The sequence below is a fragment of the Canis aureus genome, chromosome 2 (assembly GCF_053574225.1).
Source record: "Canis aureus isolate CA01 chromosome 2, VMU_Caureus_v.1.0, whole genome shotgun sequence".
Lineage (NCBI taxonomy): Eukaryota > Metazoa > Chordata > Mammalia > Carnivora > Canidae > Canis > Canis aureus.
Window position 1 is genome coordinate 73,032,678 of NC_135612.1, and position 24,545 is coordinate 73,057,222.

General features: G+C 44.5%; 1 protein-coding gene and 1 long non-coding RNA gene across 3 annotated transcripts in view; one reads left to right on the forward strand and one right to left on the reverse strand.

Moving 5' to 3' along the window:
• The window catches only part of LOC144301775 (uncharacterized), a 109,403-nt gene extending 89,185 nt beyond the window's left edge, over window positions 1–20,218 (reverse strand). The window contains exons 1-2 of the long non-coding RNA XR_013368627.1: window positions 20,091–20,218; window positions 9,643–9,755 (exon numbers count right to left, since the gene is read on the reverse strand). This is a non-coding gene — a long non-coding RNA (uncharacterized LOC144301775). The remainder of the gene's footprint in view (window positions 1–9,642; window positions 9,756–20,090) is intronic.
• The window catches only part of RBM47 (RNA binding motif protein 47), a 151,067-nt gene that overhangs the window by 123,659 nt on the left and 2,863 nt on the right, over window positions 1–24,545 (forward strand). Inside the window, exons 2-4 of one of the 2 annotated variants that reach the window (XM_077878860.1) lie at window positions 15,003–16,165; window positions 17,119–17,322; window positions 18,787–18,992. In XM_077878860.1, coding sequence (XP_077734986.1) covers window positions 15,003–16,165; window positions 17,119–17,322; window positions 18,787–18,992 — 1,573 coding nt within the window. Of the gene's footprint in view, window positions 1–15,002; window positions 16,166–17,115; window positions 17,323–18,786; window positions 18,993–24,545 lie in introns of both variants that reach the window. The other variant, XM_077878857.1, reaches the window with a different exon arrangement.

The window sequence follows — 24,545 nt, forward strand, 5'->3', positions numbered from 1 at the left end:
ATGCCCACTTTACCAAGAAGTTTCTAAGGAGGTTAACATTTACATCTAGTGTTAGTCCATCAATGGGACCCTGTAGCTCTTCCCCTTGACGCTACCATTGTCCAAGCTGTGTATCAGAAATGCCAGCTCCCCTTCCAGGGCTTGCTTATCCATTCTTTAGGGGGCTACTTTTGGTCACATAGACCACTGCACAATACTTGGTATGGCTATTTGTACGTAGTTCTGGATGTAGGTAAACCACCAAAGTTAAATATAAATAGATAAATGGAAAAAATGCCCAAAGCAATTTACTGATAATTATATATGACAGTGAAATTCTCTTTGTAGCTTTATCTTACCGTGTTTCTTTTTTTTCTTTTTTTTTTTTTTTTTATTTATTTATGATAGTCACACAGAGAGAGAGAGTGAGAGAGGCAGAAACACAGGCAGAGGGAGAAGCAGGCTCCATGCTGGGAGCCCGACGTGGGATTCGATCCCGGGTCTCCAGGATCGTGCCCTGGGCCAAAGGCGGGCGCCAAACCGCTGTGCCACCCAGGGATCCCTCTTACCGTGTTTCTTATAAGACCATGCTCATGTGCTTATTCATTGGTTCTTTCATTCATTGATGCCTTTATTAGAACATTCCTTCATTCAGTGTTAGGTGTCAAGGATACCAAAATAAGTGTCCTTGCCTTTGGAAAGCTTCAATTATAACTGATGAAACACAAACCATAAGAGACTCTATAGTTAATAGAACAAAAGGGGGTGGCTGGAGGGGATGTAGGGGGTGGGCTAATTGAGTGATGGTTATTAAAGAGGGCACTTGCTAGGGATGAGCACTCAGTGTTACATGTAAATGATGAATCACTAAATTCTACTCCTGAAACCAATCCTACACTATGTGTTAACTAATTTGAATTTTAAAATATTAATAATTTTCATTTAGAACTCATTATTGAATTAAATCCCAAAAGAAAATTAAAAAAAAACTGATGACATAAACCATACTGTTTTGATTTTTCTAGTACATTCCAAATGGTATAGATAAAAGTGGAAATAACCTAAAATCCCTCCATGATAGAAAATGAAGTTTACTTTTTCTGTTATTAAAGGACCTCTCTCAGATGGTCCCTTGTCTCATAGTCTTTTGAAAACTGAAAACCAAATGAGGTTGATAAAACATACCACAATATTCACAAATACCCACCCAGAATAACTCCAGTTCCTTCATATCAATGAACTCATGGCTCTTTCTTCCTTTTCCAAGTTCTTTATAATAAAGAAATGATCTATTGGGCATTAGGGTTTGATGTTAGCCATACTTTTGCTAGAAGGGCCTATTCAATAAACTATCATTTTTGTATCCCTCTGAATGCAAAATTATAATAATAATAATGATGATAATGATAACCATCACCAGAGGGAAAATGAAGCTAGAAAGCTGAATAAAGATAAAAAAAACTTTAAACATTTAATGAATAGAAAGAAAACAAAATTTTTAAAAGATTTTATTTATTTATGCATGAGAGACACAGAGAGAGAGAGAGAGAGAGAGAGGCAGAGAGACACAGGCAGAGGGAGAAGCAGGCTCCATGCAGGGAGCCCGATGTGGGGACTCAATCCCAGGTCTCCAGAATCCCACCCTGGGCTGAAGGCGGCGCTAAACCACTGAGCCACCAGGGCTGCCCAAAATATTTTTTGATTAAAGACTCATTCTAATGCATGCTGTCTTCGTCTCCCACTAGAAAGGTTTACTTCCTTTTATATTTCTTGTCTCACAAAGAGCCTCTCGTTGGTCATAATGTCAAGAACCACTGTTGTGGTATTTGAAAATATTTTTAACTCGAAAAATACCCCTCATTCAACTTAAACATTGAGGAGATAGTAATCTACTTCTTGTTCAGCGTTGAGGGTATTCCTGACCAAATGCTAGTTCCCTGTCACTATTGCCTTGAGATACTATTGGTCAGTGACCTATAAGGACATCAGCATTAAACAGGATCTGTTTTTTTTTTCTGTGGGAGCAGATAATGTTTCATAGTCACAACCAAACTGACTGTTAGCCAAATAAATCAGAAGGTCACACCTAAAACTGAAGCTAATATTTGTGTAACTCCATTTCAGAGTCTTTGTTTCAAGACAGGCAGTGTGTCTGTCACTTTCCTTACAAAGAGACCTAGCATTTTCCTGTATGGTACCATCTGGCATACCACCAGGAGGTAATGAAAGAACATATCCTGTAAAGCATGTACTCTGATATAATATGGCATAGCAATAACAGGCCATACTATTACTCTATAACTACTACATCCAAACTACTAATACGGTTTGCAGTTGAGGGAGGGGGGAAAGAATAGCATTTACACATCATTATAAAGACTGTGGAAGCTAATTCTTGAGGAAGTTCACTTTCTAAATCTGTTTTGAGATAAATTCAAGAAACTAAATGAATGAAATACATCCTTTGTGCACAAATTTTAGAATTTTTCATTTATCTTATGTTTTTGAAAGATTTTATTTATTTATTTATTTGAGAGAGAGAGAGCACAAACAGGGAGCAGCAGAGGGAGAAGAAGCAGGCTCCCTACTCAGTGGGGGACTTGATCCCAGGACCCTGAGATCATGACCTGAGTTGAAGTTAGATGCTTAACCGACTGAGCCACCCACACACCCTAGAATTTTTTAAAAGCCCATTTATATCTAAAACTCTGCTGTATTTGCTGGGGTTTGATTTGGTTTTGAATATAAACGGACTACTGTCAAATAGAAATTAAACTTGAGACTATCATCCCAAAGATAAAGCTTCTCTATTAAGTTATAATCCCGAATTTGCCACCATTGAATTGTGACTTTGAGCTTAAACATAGGATCATCCTTGTTCTCAGTCTCTCCATCAGAAAATGGGACAGATCCTTTTACATAGTATCGTAGGCATATATGGATACATAGGAAAGGTATATACAGGACATATATAGGGAGAAATAAATTTTTCTATAACTTCAGTCATATTCTAAATGACATAGAGGACTTCCTTTCTAAAGGAACTCTGATATTAATCCTTTTGTTAATTAAAGAATTTTTTTAAAGATTTTATTTATTTATTCATGAGAGACACAGAGAGAGAGAGAGGCAGAGACACAGGCAGAGGGAGAAGCAGGCTCCATGCAGGGAGCCTGACGTGGGACTTGATCCCAGAACTCCAGGATCACGCCCTGGGCTAAAGGCAGGCGCTAAACCGCTGCGCCACCCAGGGATCCCAAAGAATATTTTTATAATAAAAATGACCTTCCCTTAAATTACCAGTTCATATATTCAAATGCTGGCACATAGAGTTTTTCTGAGAATATTGTGCCCACATTACTTTCTTAAATGTATGCTAGTAGTTTTAATATCCCAAATAATATTTAGGACCTATTACATTCAATAAGTAAGCATTCACAAAGCATCAGTGTAGGTATACTTAGTGTTAATAAAAATATATGATACTTACACAGTTGGACAAATATTAAAAAGAACATAATATTTACTTTTTGTATTATCATTAGCTTTAAAATGCATCATTATAACCACATATTTCACATGTAGTGGTTTCTTTTTAAGATTTTATTTGAGAGAGAGAGAGAGAGAAAAAAAAAAAAAACAGAGGGAGGAACAGAGGGAGAAGCAGACTTCCTGCTGAGCAGGGAGCCCAACATGAGCCCTGGGATCATGACCTCAGCTGAAGGCAGATGCTCAACTGACTGAGCCACTCAGGCGCCCTTCACATGTAGTGTCTTAAAACACTTGCCCATATAAATAAAGAAGGCAACACTTATATAAGTTCCCTTTCAGTTTGTCCAGAAAAATTTGGGAGCAAAGTCCCTCAAATTGTTTAGCTTTTAAAATTGCATTATCAAGCAGAAAATGTGTGATTCTAAGCTTTGGCTATATAGTGCTCTACAAAGAGAACATCCTTGAAACACATCTACAGCTTTGCCCAACTAAAACAATAATCATGATGATGATGGGATTTGAGCATTTACCTAAGCGAGGTACCTTTCTAGGTGCTTTATATGTATTGTCTTATTTAATCCCCACAGCATCATGAGGTCTATTATCACCCTTCCATAGGTGATGAGACTGAGGCTCAGGGAGAGTAGGTGGCCTGAGTGATGGCCCTTGTTTCACAGGTGGTGGGGCCGGGATGTGCAGCTGGGCAGCCTGGCTCCAGAGCCTGGGTGTGGAACCACGGTACCCACTGCTTCATTATGGTCCCATCTTCTTACTGAAACATCTGGATTATGTGAATTCTAGTCCTTCTATATTTCCACTTAAGAATTTAATTCAATAGATTTTTATGTCTAGAAATACAATTTGAACATGTAACTACTTTGCGAAGGGCCAGAAATAGGCTGTGCATGGATCCGAAAGCCCAGGGAAGGGGCGGGGGGGTGGGGAGATGCACTGAGGCACACAGTGGAGTGTCTGTGCTTGGGCCTCCTTGAACCAATGTCCATTTTGCACTGATCGTGGGTTTACTCTGTTGACAATGGCTATAGCTGACCCTGTTAATACTAAGGAAATTGCAGAGTACCATGGAGAAAGAGTGTGGGTTTGTCATCAACTAAGTTTCAATTGTGAGTGATCTTGGATGAACTGTTTGATGTCTCTGAGCCTTAAGCTCACCTGATCTTTGAAAGGGGGCAGTAACAGCTAACATTTAAATGACTTAACTGGGGCACCTGGGTGGCTCAGGGGTTGAGTGTCTGCCTTGGCTCAAGTCAGGATCTTGGAATTGAGTCCCGCATTGGGCTCCCTGTAGGGAGCCTGCTTCTCCCTCTCCCTCTGCCTATGTCTCTGCTTCTCTCTGTTTCATAATTAATTAATTAATTAATTAATTAAATCTTTAGAAAAATAAAAATAAATGACTTAACTATCATACAGCTACACAAATAAAGAGCTGGCGGCTCAAACCCAGGAAATCTGACCCTAGAGCAGGAGGCTTTTGTTGTTAAGGGCCAGTCCGTAAATATTTTAGGTTTCAGAGGCCTTACTGTCTCTGCTGCAGCAACTCAAATGAAAGCAGCCATACACAATATGTAAACAAATGGGCATGGCCACGTTCCAACAAAACTTTGTAAAAATGGCCACAGGGTTGAATTTGGCCCTGGGGGCTGTACTTGGCCAGTAGATCTCTAGCTCTCCCAATGTAGAGCCCACATTGTCAACTTCAATTCCTAGGAATGTCATGAAAAATCAAATATCTACCTTTAGGTGTATTGTACACAAAATTGGTGCTCAAAAATGGCAGCTGTCATTCACTCAAGAGTTTTAAAACATTTCAGAAACTCATTGAGATGTTATTTTTAGTCCATCTCTTTCCCTCTAGAGAGGATTGCATCGAAGTCCTATTTCTCTCTCACTGCTGCTCTCTTCTCAGCATGTAAGTGAAAAGCACACTCTGTAGCCACTTTTCTGGAAATACTAGACATTCTGTGAAGCTGTGTCCTCCTCCTCCGAAATGATCACTGTACTGAAAGAATGGCAGTCACCAGAGTGTGTGTGTGTCACAAAGATGCTCAATAAAATGGATGTTGGTTTTTATGATTTTAATGAATTTATTGGATCACATCGTCATTACGTATGTATCGGGTTTGTTATAAGTTAATATCATATGATAACATTTTAGTTCTAAGTGTAGGAGGATAAGGAGGACTTCACTCTTGCAGAATTTCCAGCGGTCTCTAAATATGATTAAAGCAGATATGTGCAGATTTTCAGTCCTTGTTACAGCAGGGCGACTCCCAACCCATGGTCTCTGTTGCTCGTACACTTTATTAAGCTATTGGCAGTATCAAGCTCTGGCATTCAGTACAGTGTTGAAAGGACATATGTGACCTCCTGGCGTTGAATGATCATATGTGGCTACTCATCTTTGCTCTTGGTTTCCCTCAGCCTCTTTCCTGTCTTCCCTTGTCTACCCTTGGTAGACTAGGAACCCCAAAGGCCATGCAGCAGTCACCACTGTATCCCCAAGACCTAGCATAGCCTGGCATGTAGCCAAATGTCCAATCATCATTTGAATGAATGAGTGAATGAATGAAGGCATACATAAATATGGCTGAATGATCTTTTCCATCACATCACTACCTTTTGCCTAAAGGGTACAGATGCTGATTTTAGTACCAGCGAATTGGCTGTTCCAGAAGAATATTTTTAGAGATTGTTCACAGTGTCTCTCTCTCTCTTTTTTTTTTTTTTTTTTTTTTTAAGATTTTGTTTATTTATTCATGAGAGACACAGAGAGAAACAGAGACACAGGCAGAGGGAGAAGCAGGCTCCATGCAGGGAGCCCGACATGGGACTCAATCCCGTCCCCAGGATCACACTCTGGGCTGAAGGCGGCGCTAAACCACTGAGCCACCCAGGCATCCCCACAGTATCTCTTTTTAAAAAAACAAAACTCTAGGGGTATCTGGGTGGCTCAGTTGGTTAAGCATCTGCCTTCAGCTCAGGTCATGATCCCAGGGTCCTGGGATTGAGCCCTGCATTGGGCTCCCTGCTCAGCAGGGGAGTCTGCTTCTCCCTCTACTCTTCCACCTGAGTGTGACCTCTTTCTTTCAAATAAATAAATAAAATCTTTTAAAACAAAACAGAAGTCTTCTGAATCTTAAGTAAAGCTTTCTACATTATTAAAGAAACCAGCAGTGACATTTGAGACGGGCCCTGCAGATGCCAGCAGTCTTCCTGTGCCCATGTAGCAGAGAGGTCTGAATTTAAATGAGGCACTTCTATAGTTTGGCAGTCCCTTAGGCTGATTTCAGAAGTAGTGTTTGTGTGACCCACTCCCATCAGCTTGCCTGTGCTGACAAATCAGTTTGACAAGAGAATCCACCTGACGGGGCCGTATGATGGTAGTGGTTTGGTTTGAAAATTGATAGAATTTCAAACAAATTAAATGAGCAGTTTGGTATCAGAGATACACTGGACCTTTGAAAGATGTTGCACACTTCTCAGTCTTGACAGCTTTGACAATAAGACCCAGAAGGAGATGCCAAGCCCATACTGGGAGTGGCAAGTATAAAATAACAACAACTTCTCTTACTATTTAAGTAATACTTTCCGCGTGCAAGTATATAGTCTGGTTATCACTCCAAGATAGTCAGACTTGATCTGGAATTCTCAACAGGGAGCAATTTTGCCTCCAGGAGACATTTTGATTTGTCACAGGTGGAGGGGCTTGCGCATCCAGTAGGTAGAGGTCAGGGATGCTAGGACATGGCACACTGCACTGGGTAGCACCCCACAACAAAGAATTATCACATCCCAAATGTCAATAAGGAACAAAGTTGAGAAACTTGGGATTAAATGATACCAAAGGTCCCTTTGCAGCTCAAATTCTGGGATTTTATGAAATTAGATTATCTATGTGAAAGAATTTTACAAATTGCAGAACACTATATAATTTCAAGCTACTGTTATATGATATGAACCATTACTGCTTCTCCTTCTTCCTTCTCCTGTCTGTATCTGCCCATCAGCCTTTCTGTTCCTTGCCAGATCCCTCAAAAGTTTGGGTCAAAGGAGCCAAGATAAGGGGTGAAACCAGAAATCCCTTCAACTGCTTGTTTATAGTTTGAGAAAACATTAATCCAGGAGGCAGATGTGTGCCGACTTTGTGGGATTCGTTTTTTTTTTTTAGCATTACCCCATCAACCTGTTAAGAAAAAAATGTAAGCGTGTAATGCTTATTTAAAGGGAACCTGATAACAGATTCTTAACAGGTATTTATGTGCTGCCAAACACCCGTAGAAAACCCACCCACTCCTACTGCAAAAAGCCAGTAGCTTTTCCCCTCTGCAGCCAGCTTCCCTGGGAACCCACAGCAAAATGCTTCATTTTCAGAGATGTGTTGATAGAAATGCCTGGGAAAAGTGAGTCTCTTGGCTTTGTATCTGTTTATCAAACACAATCATTCATTGAATGGTGTGCTTTGCCATAACAAAATCTGTACAAGCATCAACACAGTTTAAGACCCTTTGTGAATTAACTCTTCTCAGATTAGCCAGGAGCTGACAAAGGTATGTCCCAGAATATCACCTCTTTATCCTTTTGGGATTTTACCTAAGTAAGAGAGAGTCACGGAAGGATTTCTATGTGTCACGAGGCCCATGCCTTCAAATAGCAGGAGGTTGCTAGTGGAGATGGGGGGTGGGGGCACCCTGTACTCCAATCTTCAGCTTATTGTTTGGGCCTCCAGGTAAATTCCAAGTATTCTGCTTCCATTTTGAGTGGAACTCCTTCAGTGCTTTCCAAACTCTGAGGTAATAGAAATGTCCCAGTGCCAGAGGTCTCTGGCTGGTGGTGGGAATGTTCTCTGTTGTGTATTCTAATGGGTGGTGGTCACGTGGGCCCAGGGCAGTAAGATAACCGCTCAGGGTGAGGCCAAATCTTGGAAGCTTTTTGCAGAAGTTGGCCTTTGATATTTGTGGCATTAAATATCACTTGATCCGGGATCCAAACCTCTGAAACGGGTGCTATTACTAGAACCATCCTAACCTGTGGTCATGGAGCTGAAGTAATTTGCCTCATTTGACAGTGGCATAGTCATGATTTGAACTCGTATTTCTCTGACTTCAAAGTCTTCACTCTTCCAGAATCTTCCAGTAGGTTACGTGTTTTATTATATTGTACAGTTTATTATACCTATCTGCTAGGCCCTGCCTAAGAAGTGACTATTAGTAAAGACAAAAATTCTGTGGTATAAATAAGGGACATCACAATAGAAATCTAACCACAAACAGAGATTGAATTACCTCTTGAATAAATACATTCTAAAACCTTCCACTGAATTAGGTTCCAGCTGGTGCTGGGAGACACTGCTTACCACTGTATATTATCTTCAGATTGCAATGTGTCCATTCGTCAGCAAATGAAACTCTCCCCTGAATTCCAAATTGCACATTAATCCCAAGTACATGACGTACGTGCATGCACGCACATGCACACGCACACATCCCTACAGCTGTGAACCAGAGTTAACTAGTAGTTTGGATAATTCTAGAGTGTATGCATTCTGTGTTTAAACCTAAGTAAAGACTTGTTGGCAAACATTGGAAATGCTTTCCCCGTATAGCGGTGTTCCTTGCCCTCTAAAATGTACCAGTTCAAAGTTAAAATCCTCCTGAAAGATACTCTGAACCACTACTCAAAAGAGTATTTAATTCCTTGATTTATGTCTGCTTTAAGTCCGATTTAGCCTTGAAATTGTATTTTACCCTGACAAGCTCAAACTTGACCTAAAACAAAGACAACAAAAACTCTAGCTAATAGTTCAGAATAATAGCTAGATTTGAAAATATATTTTTCACTGTTTGATACGTCAAACTGTGAATAAACGTGTAAAACATATTGCCACGTTTGTCAGCTAGCAGCAGTCGATGAAGACAGATGCATTTTTTGCGTGTGCAAGGATGGCGTTGTGTTGGGAGGGTCCTGCCTCGGGGGACCTGGCATCCATACGGATGACTGGACCTTTTTACATCCAATGCAGCAAGTCTCTTCAGGTTCCTTCTGGAAAAGCCTCTGCAGACTGTTATAGCCAAAGTTTAGGTGAAAAACAGGCTTACACTTGGATGCCTTTGCCACATTGCCAGTGGAGAATCACACTGCCAGACAGCTTACCTGCTAAGAATGGAATCTGGGAGACTCTAGTACGCTGGTCCATGCCAGAACTCACAGGCTAGGCTTCTCATACTGACTGGTTTGAGGTTGGCTGAGATAAACCTCTTGTTTCCCTGTAAACACAAGAGTCCTGCGTAAGAGCAAGATTCTCACCTCAAGTTCAAATATCTTTTTTTTAAAGTTCACATTTCTTCTAACATTTTTTGAACATTTAGTGCTACATTCTATGCTAGGAGCGTTACATGGATCATTTCATTTACTCCTCACCACAGCCCTGTGATAAGAATCACTTAGGGGCAGCTGTGGTACATACAGACTCTAAACCAGACTCTCAACACTCAGATAAGAGCTCTGATGCTCATGAACTGAGAATCTACTTAATCTCTCTGTGCCTCAGTTTCCTTATCTGTAAGGCAAAGATTATAATATCCCATAGAGACTTTCTGAGGCTTGGAGTGAGTTAATGCATGTAAAGAGAATAGCACACTGCCTGGCACATAATGGGCATTCGATAAACATTAGCCATCATTGTCACCATTTTAAAGATGAGAGAATATTAAGGCTTTAAGAGGTTAAGTAGCTTTCCCGGGTTCACAACTAGTAAGCAGAGGAGCCAAGTTTTGGCTCTAGATCTCTAACTCCAGAAACTGTGCCTTTATTCAGCATGGTAGGCAGCCTAAATCAGACTACCCAATCTATTTTAAAAATCTTACATTGAGGTGCCTTGATGGCTCAGTTGGTTAAGTGTCTGACTCTTGGTTTCAGCTCAGGTCACAATCTCAGGGTCATAAGATTGAGTCTCTCATTGGGCTTCGGGTGGAGTCTGCTTGAGCCCCCCACCCATCTCTCTCTCTCAAATAAATAAATAAATGAAATCTTAAACTATCTTATATTTAGTGGATAATTCTGTGCCATTTATCCAAGTTTTTGTTGTTGGTTTTTACTCACAGATAAGGTTCAACTTACAAAGTATACTTACTACTCATTGTGTTCAATCCTCTACACATGAAGAATCTTGTTATTTAAAGATAGTATATCTCACTCTTCAGACGCCCCCCTCTAAACACCCACATGCACATATACACTCCCACTCTCTACCCTTCTAAAGAGGGTATTCTAAATTAATCTTTTAAAACATGATAATGATAGTGGCTATGCTTTTACGTTGGGAAACTATAGTCTTTTTTTAAGATTTTATTTATTCATGAGAGACAGACGGGGAGAGAGAGAGAGAGAGAAGCAGAGAGAGAGAGAGAGAGGCAGAGACACAGGCAGAGGGAGAAGCAGACTCCATGCAGGGAGTCCGATGAGGGACCCAATCCTGAGACTCCAGGATCACGCCCTCGGCTGAAGGCAGGTGCTAAACCACTGAGCCAGCCAGGGATCCCCTGGGAAACTACAGTCTTATTAGAAACAAATTGTTAATAATATTGAGGTACAACTCTTTTGAAGCAGTCTCTGGTCATTGAGCACAAATACAAGTTGCCCTAGTTCTCAGCTTTTTAGGATTTGAAGCGTAATTCTCTAGTTCCATTAACTCCAAGGTAGGCTCCATGAGAATGAGGTCACTGGCATCTGGCACATAGTAGGCACTCAATAAATATTTGCAGAATGAATGAATATAAATGAACCCAAACCCTTCTGTGATTGTGCCTCTTAAGAAATTATTATTGTGCACATCTAAGTGTTAGAAGCCGAGCCAGCCACCCTCACCAGATTTCTCTTCTTCCAGGTCTCATAAATGTGACCATACACTTAAATGGCAAACTATTTAGACCAAGGTGGGGGGCGGGGGGCAGATCAAGAAGATTGTCTTTAAAATACGTTAGAACTTAAAAGTTGGTCCTGACATTGCTCCACATAGGAAACCGAGGAAAATGTAACTGTAATACGTATCAATAGCAATCTATGCTACTTAGTACCACGGATGTTCTCTGCACATCTAGAGCAGAGGTCAGCAAACTTGTTCTCTAAAAGCTAGACAGGAACTATTTTAGGTTTGGTGGGCCATACAATCTCTGAACTGTTTGATTCTGCCATTGTACTGCAAAAGCAAACATAGATAATATTTTTTTAAGGGTATGGCTGTGTTCTGATAAAACTTTATTTATAGGGGCACCTGGGTGGCTCAGCGGTTAAGCATCTGCCTTTGGCTCAGGTCGTGATCCCGGGGTCCTGGGATGGAGTCCCGCATCGGGCTCCCTATAGGGAGACTGCTCCTCCCTCCGCCTGTGTCTATGCCTCTCTCTGTGTCTCTCTCATGAATGAATGAATGAATGAATGAATAAATAAATAAATAAATAAATAAATAAAATCTTAAAAAAGAAAAACTTTATTTCTTTATTTATAAAATGAATGGCAGGCTGTATTTGGCCCATGGCCATAGCTGCCAGGCCCTTGGTCTAAAGCTTGTTTAATTGTAATAAGTTAGGTATTTTGCTACATCTCTGAGAGAAGGGTCATATTAGTGGTATAGTACACTTTTTTAAGGCATTAAATAAGAGATATATGATTTATGTATCTAAGCTTTAGGCCTTAAAAATTCATTGAGCGGCACACCATACAATTTATTTAACGACAGTCTATTAGACAGGAAGATACGGAGAATGGAGTTTGTAGGCCACAAGATTTTCTTGAATGTGTTAAACCTCTTCATTGTGCCTTTTTTTTTTTTTTACTGGCCTCTAACAAAATCCTAATTTTATTGGATTTTATTTTTGTCCTTTTTGCATCACTCATCTTTGTCACTTTCAAGTTTTTTTTTTTAATTGTGGTAAAATATACGTAACCAAATTAACCATTTTAACTTTTTAAGTATACAGTTCAGTGGCATTAAGTACATTCATATTGTTGTATAATAACCATCACCACCGTCCAACTCTAGAACTTTCTCATCATCTCTAATTGAAACGCCATAAACGCTAATGCTCCATTCTCCCCTTCCCCATCTTGCAGCAACCATGATTTTACTTTCTAATTTTGTGAATTTGTCTATTCTAGATATTTCATACAAGTGGAATCATACAATATTGGTCCTTTTGTGTCTGGGTTATTTCACTTAGCACAGTGTCTTCACGGTACATCCAAGTCATAACATGTGTTACAATTCTCTTCATTCACAATTCTCACTAAATCATACTGCCCCTTGATGTTACAGCAAATGAACCAAGGAAGTATGGTTTAGCCAGCTGGCAAATAAGCATCTCAGACTTCTATTGTGTCCCTATAATTTTTCTGTTTTTTTTTTTTTTTTCGTTCTTTCAAAGATCAAATTTACCTAATTATTCCTGAAGTTTCCCCTAGTATTCTACACAATTCCTCTTGGTAAATTCTTAAAAATAATGTTCCAGATTCCAGTTGGATGATGAAACTATGCCATTTAAAATTGTTTTTTACAGAGAGTTTTAAGAATGTGGAGGCATGCTTATAAAATGAAGCAAAGCAGCAAGATATAAATTTGTTGGAAGCCAAGTTCTATTCCCCACCCCACCCCCCAAAAATCCTATTTTAAAAAAAAGGTGGGAAAGTTTAGCTGTGGCTGTCATTGAATAGGAATAATAGGAATTACTTCTTTTCCTGCTTTTCTTAATTTTCCATAAAATTTACCTGAATACTTTTGTAGCCCAAAAAATGAAATAAACTCCGCTTTTCAAAGAACCATTCTGCAAAAGCACAGTACAAAGCTCCTAATAATAACCTTATTGTATATTTAAAGTCATCTCCATAGAGCCCTGTACTATATGAGTGAAGGTGGCATGGTTTAGAATTGCACTGTTGTACATGGCTATTTTTTTTTTAAGATTTATTTTATTTTTAAACATTTTATTTATTTATTTATTTATTTGACAGAGCGCGCGTGTGTGTGAGAAAACACAGGCAGGGGGAGCAGCAGGCAGGGGGAGAGGAAGAAGCAGGCTCCCCACTGAGCAGGGACACCGATGCAGGGCTTGATCCTAGAACCTGGGGATCACAACCTGAGCTGAAGGCAGATGCTTAACTGACTGAGCCACCCAGACACCCCTATGTGTTTTAGAGAGACAGTGAGTAGGGAGAGGGGCAAAGGGAGAGGGAGAGAATCTCAAGCAGACTCCTGCTGAGCTTAGAGGCCAGTACAGGCTAGATCCCACAACCCTAGATGATGACCTGAGCTGAAAATTGAGTTGGACATTTAACCCACTGACCCACCCAGCTCCCCAGGGCTATTTAAGTTAATTAAATGAAACAAAAAACTGAGGTCAGCAGTTAACACTAGCCCCATTTTAAACGTTCAGTAGCCATAAGTGGCTAGTGACAGCTTTTCCATCATCACAGAAAGGTCTATTGCACAGCCCTGCTTTTGAAGAGAGAACACGGAATCTGGAGCCAGGTGACTTGGATTCAAGTCCCGGTAGGAGTTGACACTTGCTGTGTCACGTGGGCAATTCACTCAGCCTCTCTGAGCCAATAGACAAATTAGGAGTAATGATAGTTAGTATCACTTTCCGTGTAAGGAGATTAAGAAGATGGGATAAAATAATGCATGTGCCAGTTCTCCAAAGCTGAACTGTGGTTTACCAGGTAGTAGCTGCTTCACAAACTCCCGGCGGAATCCATGAATGGTTTCTACCGAGACGTCAGCCTAAATGACACCATAAACATCAGAGTTACTACCATCTCTTACCACACAGTTCCTAGGCCAAGTTCCTGGCAATGTGGATGTCCCATTTGACTCTTGTAAAAAAAAAAAAAAAAAAAAAAAAAAGCTTCAGCACACATGTCTGTATCTATGCTGCATAAATAACACCTCAAAATTTTCTTCGACAATTTAAATACACTGCTCGATTTCCATTCCTCAATGGACAAGACCGTGTTTTTTTTAAAAAAAAAAAAAAAAAAAGGGGGCAAGCAAAGAAAGAGGCTTTGTCTGCCAGAGGAAAACACATGGGGTAAAAATGGTAGAACTGAAAGGAAATCAATCTGAGTTGCCGGTGCAGGAATTGCGCAAAAGGTGTTGCCATTTGCTTGCAAGAGTGTGAGGTTCCCGCTGACCATTACAACAGGTTCCCTGCGCTTCAGAGCTGTTGGGGGTACTGATGAGGCGGAAGTACCTGCTCATTCTGATTGTGTGTGTGTGTGTGTGTGTGTGTGTGTGTGCGTGCGCCCCTCCCCCGCCTCCTGCCCCGAGTCACTTCTGGTTTTTCCTGCAAAACCAGCTGACTCACTCAGAGCTGCTGTCCTTCGCTCTCATCGAGGCCCCTGCTGGGGCACCGCGCGTGCCGTGCGTGTGGCTGGAGCAGCCGCGCTGCGGGCGGGGGGGCGGGGGGGACCCCGCGCGGTGCACACCCCGCGCTCGCTCACCGCCCCTCCTGCCTCCGCCGCAGGTCTCCGCCAGCCGTGGATGCCTTTGACACCATGACCGCAGAGGACGCCGCCGCAGCCATGAGCAGCGACTCCGCGGCGGGCGGCGCGGCCTCGGCCAAGGCGCCCGAGGGCGTGGCCGGGGCGCCCAACGAGGCGGCGCTGCTGGCGCTGCTGGCGCGCACGGGCTACCGCATGGTGCAGGAGAACGGGCAGCGCAAGTACGGCGGCCCGCCGCCCGGCTGGGAGGGCCCGCACCCGCAGCGCGGCTGCGAGGTCTTCGTGGGCAAGATCCCGCGCGACGTGTACGAGGACGAGCTGGTGCCCGTGTTCGAGGCGGTGGGCCGCATCTACGAGCTGCGCCTCATGATGGACTTCGACGGCAAGAACCGCGGCTACGCCTTCGTCACGTACTGCCACAAGGGCGAGGCCAAGCGCGCCGTGCGCGAGCTCAACAACCACGAGATCCGCCCGGGCCGCCTGCTCGGCGTGTGCTGCAGCGTGGACAACTGCCGCCTCTTCATCGGCGGCATCCCCAAGATGAAGAAGCGCGAGGAGATCCTGGAGGAGATCGCCAAGGTCACCGAGGGCGTGCTGGACGTCATCGTCTACGCCAGCGCGGCCGACAAGATGAAGAACCGCGGCTTCGCCTTCGTCGAGTACGAGAGCCACCGCGCCGCCGCCATGGCGCGCCGCAAGCTCATGCCCGGCCGCATCCAGCTGTGGGGCCACCAGATCGCCGTGGACTGGGCCGAGCCCGAGATCGACGTGGACGAGGACGTCATGGAGACCGTGAAGATCCTCTACGTGCGCAACCTCATGATCGAGACCACCGAGGACACCATCAAGAAGAGCTTCGGCCAGTTCAACCCGGGCTGCGTGGAGCGCGTCAAGAAGATCCGCGACTACGCCTTCGTGCACTTCGCCAGCCGCGAGGACGCGGTGCTCGCCATGAACAGCCTCAACGGCACCGAGCTGGAGGGCTCGTGCCTCGAGGTGACGCTGGCCAAGCCCGTGGACAAGGAGCAGTACTCGCGCTACCAGAAGGCGGCCAAGGGCGGCGGCGCGGCCGAGGCGGCGGCGCCGCAGCCGGGCTACGTGTACTCCTGCGACCCCTACACGCTGGCCTACTACGGCTACCCCTACAACGCGCTCATCGGGCCCAACAGAGACTACTTTGTGAAAGGTTAGTGGGGACCGCTGTGCAGGGCCGGGAGCGGGGCGCTGGGGCCGCGCGCCCCGGGCAGCGGCGGGGCTGCCCTGGCTGCAACTTGCTGAGCTGGGAGGTGCGCCCCATCCCCCACTCACCCTCCCACGCTTCTCTGCCTGTCAGTTCTGGGGTCTGCCCTTGGCTGGCACTTGGGGCATTCGCCGCCCTGGCAGCGAGGGAAATGCAGATCCTTTGTACGCACGGGCCGAGCATTGCAGGCACAGGCACAGGCACAGGCACAGGCACAGGCAGCCGCTCCTTGCACGCCGCCTCTTCCCAGGGCCTACCCAGTCTGGGGCTAGTCCGCTAGTCGATGCGTACTTAAGGCTTAAAGCCTCCCTGGGAAATGAACTCTTCAGGATGTTGGGAAGTAGGAAGCACAACGTTGTCACATTGTCGGGGTGGTGGTGGTGGTGGTGGTGGTGGTGGTGTTTGTGATGTTTGTGAAGTACTGGGCAGGGTAAGACGGACAGCAAGCATTCCACCGGGAAACCGATACTGAGGCTCTGGGCCCTGCCGTCATCAGACGCACTGGCCCTGTGCCTTTCATCAGTCCCTTGAACCTCCCTCAGCCAGTTGTCTCACGCAGAGAATGAGGAAGGTGAACCAGCTGATCCCCTCGCAGATCTAACTTTTTTTGTTTTTGCAGCCTATGAATGTGTTTCTTTATTGAAGTGGCGGTCGCAATCCTAGGAACTCCCCATGCAAGTTCATCTCTTGTGTTAAGCAGGCGCACTTAGGGTACGATTCTAGGCCAGAGCAGAATGTGGGAAGCATCTTACCAGCTCACTGAAGGGGGCAGAGTAGTGTAACCACCTGCAACTAGGCTCAGGGCAAACCTCGAGATGCCAAGAACCTTGGCTTCAGATCTGCCTCTTGTCTGGTCACTGTTGGATGCTCATCATTTTTTGTGTTGTTATCATAAGCAGGCAGCATAAGAGGCCGGGGTCGAGGTGCAGCTGGCAGCAGAGCCCCAGGGCCCAGGGGTTCCTACCTTGGGGGATATTCAGCTGGCCGTGGTATTTATAGCCGATATCACGAAGGAAAAGGAAAGCAGCAAGAAAAAGGATATGAACTTGTACCGAATTTGGAAATCTCTGCCGTCAATCCAGTTGCCATTAAACCTGGTACAGGTCAGTATAAACCAGAGATAGAATGCATCCATTCAGCGCTCTCGTTGAAGTGACCCCAGGCTTTCCTCAGGCTTTCATCTGCTCGTGGGCTCCTCTTCTCCTAGGCAGCCAGAGGTTAGGCCAAGAATGTGGCCTCCTGGGCCCCCTTATCCAGAACTTAAGGGAATGGTCTAGCTCCAACCATGTTCAAGCCACACTTTTTCAGTAGTGGGTTTTTCAAATAAGTGTCACCAGTTGTTAGGCTCTTTCTCAATCTGTGGCCTGGTAGGCAGAGTTGGAGTGGCGGGGAGGGGCGGAGGAAGACAACAGAAGACCAGGAGGCTCTTCTCTACCTTCTGGCCTGCTCAGACTTCTTCTCCTTCCTGAAGCCTGTTGCTACACCAGCAGTCGGAAGCCAGAGGGTCCAGCTGATTGCTGGTTCTGTGAGTTGGTGGAAAGGGTAGGAAATTCCACCACGGGAGCGCAAAACACAAGCTTCTCTTGTGCTCTTCGACACACCAGAACACATGGGGACAAGGCAGTGGTGAAAGTTTTTGCAGCTGCTCATGTCCTGGATTCTGATTTCCAGCACGCCTCTTCCCCCTCTTGCTCGGTCAGTAGGTGGGAGGTAGGGACACCTAAGTGATTCAAGCCAGAAACCTTGAACTTTGCTTTCACCTCCAGGCCCCACAGCCCAGTTTGCCAGTGTAATCAGTGCCCACTGGTCACCTAACAGGAGGAAGGTCTTCTTTCTGGTCCTGACGTGCAAGGAACTCCATTGTAAGCACGTCATCACGTCATAGCACCAGCTCCCTATCAGCACACCATTGCAAGCATCCGGATGTAGGGAAAATTCATCCGTGGACAGTCAGAGCGACCCTTCTCCAGCCCTCTTCCTGGTTTCATGGGGGGAGATTGAGGAGCTCTTTGAGAGAATCCCCCCCTTGAAGCTCAGCTACTCTGAGTTTCTTCTGGTTGAGGATTTACACGTTCCTTTCCCTAGCTGAGAGTCAAAGAATCTGCATTCGGGCCATAGGTTTGCATGGCCACCTAGGTCTCAAAAAGCATTTTCCCAATAGAGCTTTGTTTTTTATAATCCAGTGATAATTTTTTTTCACCTATGAAAAAATGTTGTAAATTCTGTCAAGTGACTCCTTATGCTGGATTTCCTCGTAAATGCCATCGACACTATGAGCAACTTAAAACAGATCACGTCTCTGTCTAAAGTCATAAAACAGAGCCTGGATATAGGACACTTCTACTCGTTGGAAAAGGGACCCCTGTTGGCAAGTTGGGAGCAGGGGACGTCCTTACCAGCTCCCCCCCTTCCTTTTGGGTAGCACCTTGTTACCTGTATTGAGGGAGTGTTAGTTAGCAGGGGAGGCCCGTGACTGCTAAACTTGGTTTGAAAACGAGCAAGAAAGCGACTGATCTTCCTCAGGGACTTTCAAGCGATGTGCATTTCCCTGTCCCTTTTTCTTGCAGTGGCCATCCCTGCCATTGGGGCCCAGTATTCCATGTTCCAGGCAGCGCCAGCCCCTAAAATGATCGAGGATGGGAAAATCCACACAATGGAGCACATGATCAGCCCCATCGCTGTGCAGCCAGACCCAGCCAGTGCCGCCGCCGCCGCCGCTGCCGCTGCCGCCGCCGCCGTCATCCCTGCCGTGTCCACGCCGCCACCTTTCCAGGTAGAGCTCCTGCTGGGGTCATCGACATTTGTGTGTGAGGCTTCCCTTTATCGTGGATTCATTTCCTGTTCAGCAGGACGATTAGCTGTGTGCCTAGCTCTCTGATGAAGCATAGGATGGGGTGACAGAAAGAAATGTGTCCTATGAATCAGGACAGGACAGAAAAGTTTAAAATACTAATCGTACCACCTTAGTGTTATCACTGTATTAAAGATGGGAAGCAATATGCCAAACGACACATGTAATTCTTCACGGTCTCATAATACCGTCCCTACGATTTTTTTTTTATGACACTGGATAATCTTTAACTTGTGTTCTTACTGTCCAGGAGCCGACTTACAAAGTCCAGGGAGATAGCTTACATTTTCACATTCCAAATTGCAGTTTGAAGATTTTTTTTTTTTTTTTATAGGTTCTCTCTCTTTCTCTCTCTCAGGGCTCCTGGGTGGCTCAGTGGATTAAGTGTCTAATTCTTGGTTTCAGCTCAGGTTGTGATCTCAGGGTCATGAGATCGAGCCCCACATTGAGCTCCATGCTCGGTGTTGGGTCTGCTTGGGAGTCCCTCCTTCTACCCCTCTCCCTCCCCCACTCCCCACCTGTAGATGAATATTGAAATATCCATATGCGTATATAAGAATGTGTGTGGAGAAAGAAAGAATTATCTGTAGAGACACAGATGTATGAAACTTTACAAAATCTGCCCTTCATCCTCTCCTCCACCAGATCGAGGTATTACCATTCCTCCTGCTAGTCCAGTCTTACCATGCCAGCCTCCTTCCCCACCTTTTTACTCATAGCTTCTCTTCTGTATGTTCTCTGTAGTCTCATGACTTCTTTAGAATCTTTCTTTCTCACCCACCCAGCCTTGGAAATCCTCTCTCTTGTATTTTCTCATTTCCCACATTATTACTTGGCATATGGTTGCCAGTATATTCTATGTCCCCAGCTAATGAAGCTCCTCTAGACCAAGAGCTACATCTTATATTTTATCTTCAGCGCAGAGCACATAGGGAATACCTATAGGTGAATAGGTCATTCATCCAAACAAAACAAAATCGTGTTAAAGCTCCTTTTTGTGAGGCAGTGAATCTCATATACCTTATCACTTGACAAGCACAGATACTCAGGCCTGGGGTCTCTTACCCCACTAGATAAGAATTATCCAGGGAGTATGTTAAAAGCAGATTCTTAGACTCCAACCCCAGAAGATTCCCACTCGACAGAACCCTGTGGGGGTTCTAGAATGCATGTCTTGTACGTGCTCCTCAGTAATGCTGAAATAGGGTCAGACTTGAGAGTCACCGCCCTGCAGTGCTGCTCACTCCCTTTTGCCGTCTCTCCGCACCAGCCTTGACAGTGTTGTTCAGAAAGGGTCGCACCAGTTGAAATTTATTCACCTGTTAGTGTGTCATCGAGTATTCCTTAAGCCCGGACTTCCTAAAGCCAGAAAGGAATAGATCGTGAATGACTCATGCTATAAAATGGCAGCTAAGTGGAGCTACTACTTGTGGACTGACTATAAACCTCTAGAATAAGCTACAAACAATGCTTAGTGTGGGATTCTGGTAATAATTTCTTATAATTTCTCCTCACTAAGAAATTCGCGAACTTTTATGCTTGGTGCATAGCATCCCAAATTCCAGGTCTCATACTCATGCTCTTGATCACAGACTCTGTCTTTTATCTGTCTCCACCAGATGTTGCCATCCGGGTCCTTTTTTTTTTTCTTTTTTTTTTTTTTAATTTTATTTATTCATGGAAGACACAGAGAGAGAGAGAGGCAAGGACATAGACATAGGCAGAGAGAGAAGCAGGCTCCCATATGTAAGTTTTGACTCTGCCGGATGTGGAACTCAATCCCAGAACCCGGGGATCATAACCTGAGCCAAAGGCAGGCACTCAACAACCACTTGAGCCACCCAGGGTCCTTGTTCAGAGTCTTATCAGTTGATTCCAACGGAGATTTTCCCCCTCCTTCAAGGCATCCTGCAGAAAGCCTGGAGCTATGTACTTTTGAACCCGAGAATGACTTCATTTGAGTGTGTGTGGCCTTGCTGCTCACCTACCAGTCTTAGTTCTCTGTGATTGAATTCTTTGACCCTGTGCTTTCTGAACATTCAGTTCCCTGTGCCCCACCCACCTACCCACCTCTGTATTCTCTGCCAAATTACAGCAAAGGAAGGAGCATTTTAAGCAATACTGACTGGTGAAGGGAACACTCTTCTGAGTGGAGCCACGCTAGAAATCAGTTCCCATCATTTCTTCTAGAACCTTCCTGTGGCACACCCTCAGGCATAGTCCTCTGTCTGTCCCATGCTCACATGCTGTTTAGCCTTTTTTTTTTTTTTTTTTTTTTTTTTTAAGATTTGTATTTATTTATTCATGAGCCACAAAGAGAAAGAGGCAGAGGCAGAGACATAGGCAGAGGGAGAAGTAGGCTCCCTCTAGGGAGCCTGACACAGGACTCGATCCCACCTGGGATCACAACCTGAGCCAAAGATAGATAGATGTTCAACTGCTGAGCCACCCAGGTGCCCCTGTTTAGCCTTTAAAAAAAAAAAATTTTATTGAGAGAGTGAGAGAGCACAAATGGGGGAAGGGCAGAGGGAGAAGCAGACTCCCTGCTGAGCAGGAGCCTGCCATGGGGCTCAGTCCCAGGACCCCGGGATCGTGACCTGTGCCAAAGGCAGACATGTAACTAACTGAGCCCCCATTTTGCCATTTTGTATTCTCAATTTCCTTTATAGATCACGTTAAAAAATATTTGCTAGCATGGGCAGTCAGTGTTTTGGATTTATTTCTCAAAGTATTTTCAGTCTTTACAAATCTATGGTATAAGTAGAGTAGGGATAGCTATTTGCCTTCAATGAGGTCTTTTTCTCTCCTCCTTCCTCCCCCAACTCCCCATGCTCAACCCACCCAAGCCCAGGGGTTGAGCTGGACCATAGCACAGGGAAAGGTTTCTCTCAGATATCCCCTTCCCTTCAATTTCATCCCTTTGTTCATTTATCACTAAATATATGTCCACACGTTAGGCAAAGGTTGCTTGTGTCTTGCTGTAAGCCACCTGCCTTCCCAGTTCTGAAGTTTCTCTCTTGTCAATGAGATAGTCATTATTTTAGTGTTGTAGTAGATGAGATAATACAGGGCTAAATGTGCAGGCTCCTGAGTCACCTTAAAAGCCGTGTCACCTCGTGCAAGTCATTTAACACATCCAAACCTCTCCATATAATCGTAGTACCAGCTTCATTGGTGGCTGTGATGATTCCAAAATGTCACACAAATAAGCACTTAGAATAGTGCCCAGCGGACCATAGTCCTTCCATTCTTATTAATATTTAGTATTATTTTGGTTACAGTTGAAAAAATAGCTCTTAGGTGGTGAATTTCCTTTGAGCATGATTTTGTGATTCTCAGTTGCAGATTTTGTAAAGGAATGATAACTAATTCCCTTATGAAAACCCAGTAAGAAATCATTTTTTTAAAAAAATCGAATTCTCCATTTTATATATCCTGAATTGCTTATTTTGAAGGTACATTAAGACCTAGAGGCCAGGGCAGCATTTACTACAGGGCATTCTGAGGAACATAAGGTGCACTAGATATTTTGTTAAATGTGTGTTTTATTTTACCACAAATCCCCTTTTCCATAAAGCATCTCACAGAACTGGCTCCATGGCAAAACCTTTGGGAAATACTGAACCACAGTCTTCCCTCTTTACACCTCTTTGTTCGGAAAACATAGTATGTTACGCTTTCAAGTAGAGAGGAGCCAAGTAGCAGGGACTTTGATGGAGCTAGTGGTGGCATCTGCAGTGAGGCAGCTTTAGTTAGCTTGCCTTTCCCTACTTCCTTCTCCCGTGGAAACTCCTTATCCTTCAAGACCCAGTTCAAATGTCTCTGCTTCCAAGATGCTCTCTCCAACTTCCCAAGTTAGTTGGTTCCTTTTCTAAGCTTCTACAACCATCTGTGCAGTTGACCCTTAAACAACAGAAGGGTTAGGTGTGCCGACCCCCCCCCAGAGTTCTAAATCCATATGTAAGTTTTGACTCTGCCAAAACTTAACTAACAGCCTACTGTTGACCAGAAGGCTTACTGATAAGTCAACGAAACATATATTCTGTGTGTTATATGTAAGCTAAAGAAAAGAAAATGCTACTAAGAAAATCATAAGGAAGAGAAACTACAGACATTTACAGTACTGTGCTGAACTTACTGGAAAAAAATCCACATATAATTGGACCCACTCAGTTCAAACTCACGTTGTTCAGGTCAACTGTGGTGTCATATCTCAGGTGGGAGGTGGTCAAAACCATCAATCAGTCACCCTTGCTGAAAATTGTATACGATCATAGGTTTTTTTAGGTCACAGCTTAAAAAGCTGCCCCTACAGAGATCTAGACACTTTGTTCCATAACATTGTCACAGTGTGTTTTCCTCTCTTGTTTTTGAAGCGTCCTGTTCCTTCAGTTGAGGCAGCTGGCATGTATTTTAGAGGAGAAAAAATATATATATACATATACACTCACGCACATATGCACATGTATTTTATTTTATTTATTTATTTTAAAGATTTTATTTATTCATTCATGAGAGACACAGGCAGAGGGAGAAGCAGGCTTCGTGCAGGGAGCCTGATGTGGGACTTGATCCCAGGATTCCAGGATCACGCCCTGGGCTGAAGGCAGATGCTAAACCGCTGAGCCATCCAGGAATCCCCTGCACATGTATTTTCAAGATTTTATTTATTCATGAGAGAGAGGCAGAGACTTAGGCAGAGTTGGAGGAGTCTCAACCACTGAGCCACCCAGGTGCCCCAGGAAAATATCTATTTTTAAAGATTTTATTTATTAGAGAGCATGGGGGGGGGGTGCGGGGGAGGAAGCAAAGAAAGAGAGAGACAGAGAGCATGAGCAGAGGGAGGGGTAGAGGGACGGGGAGAAGCAAACTCCCCACCGAGCAGGGAGTCTCTGATCAGGGTTGGATCCCGGGACCCTGAGATCCGGACGTGCGGGGAAGGCAGACTCCCAACCGACCCAGGCACCCCTAGGGGAAAACATATTAATTACAGTGAGATCAACTGAGCAAAGGGTAGGTTCTCCACTCTCTCTTGTAGCTGCCTCTAGGGCCTACGGTGATGGAAAGGAATGGCAGATAGAAGGTTCCAGAGTCTTTTTTTTTTTAAAGATTGTATTTATTCATTCATGAGACACATCACACACACAGAGGGAGAGAGAGAGAGAAGCAGGCAGAGTTTTTTAAGATTTTATTTATTCATGAGGGACGTGGGGGGGGGGGAGGGAGGGAGACGCAGGCCTCATGCGGGGAGCCCGACGTGGGACCCGATGTGACCGGGATCAGGCCCCGGGTCGAAGGCGGCGCTAAACCGCCGACCCCGTGCTGCCGGGTGCAGAGTCCTTGCCGGCGCCCTCAGCCTGGCAGCTCCGTCACCTCGCCCGGCTGCAGCTCCCGGGGGCGCCGAGGAGGCCCCCCTCGCCGCCTTCCCTCAGGGCCGCGGCGCCGGAGCAGCGCGCGGGGTGGCGCCCCGGGCCC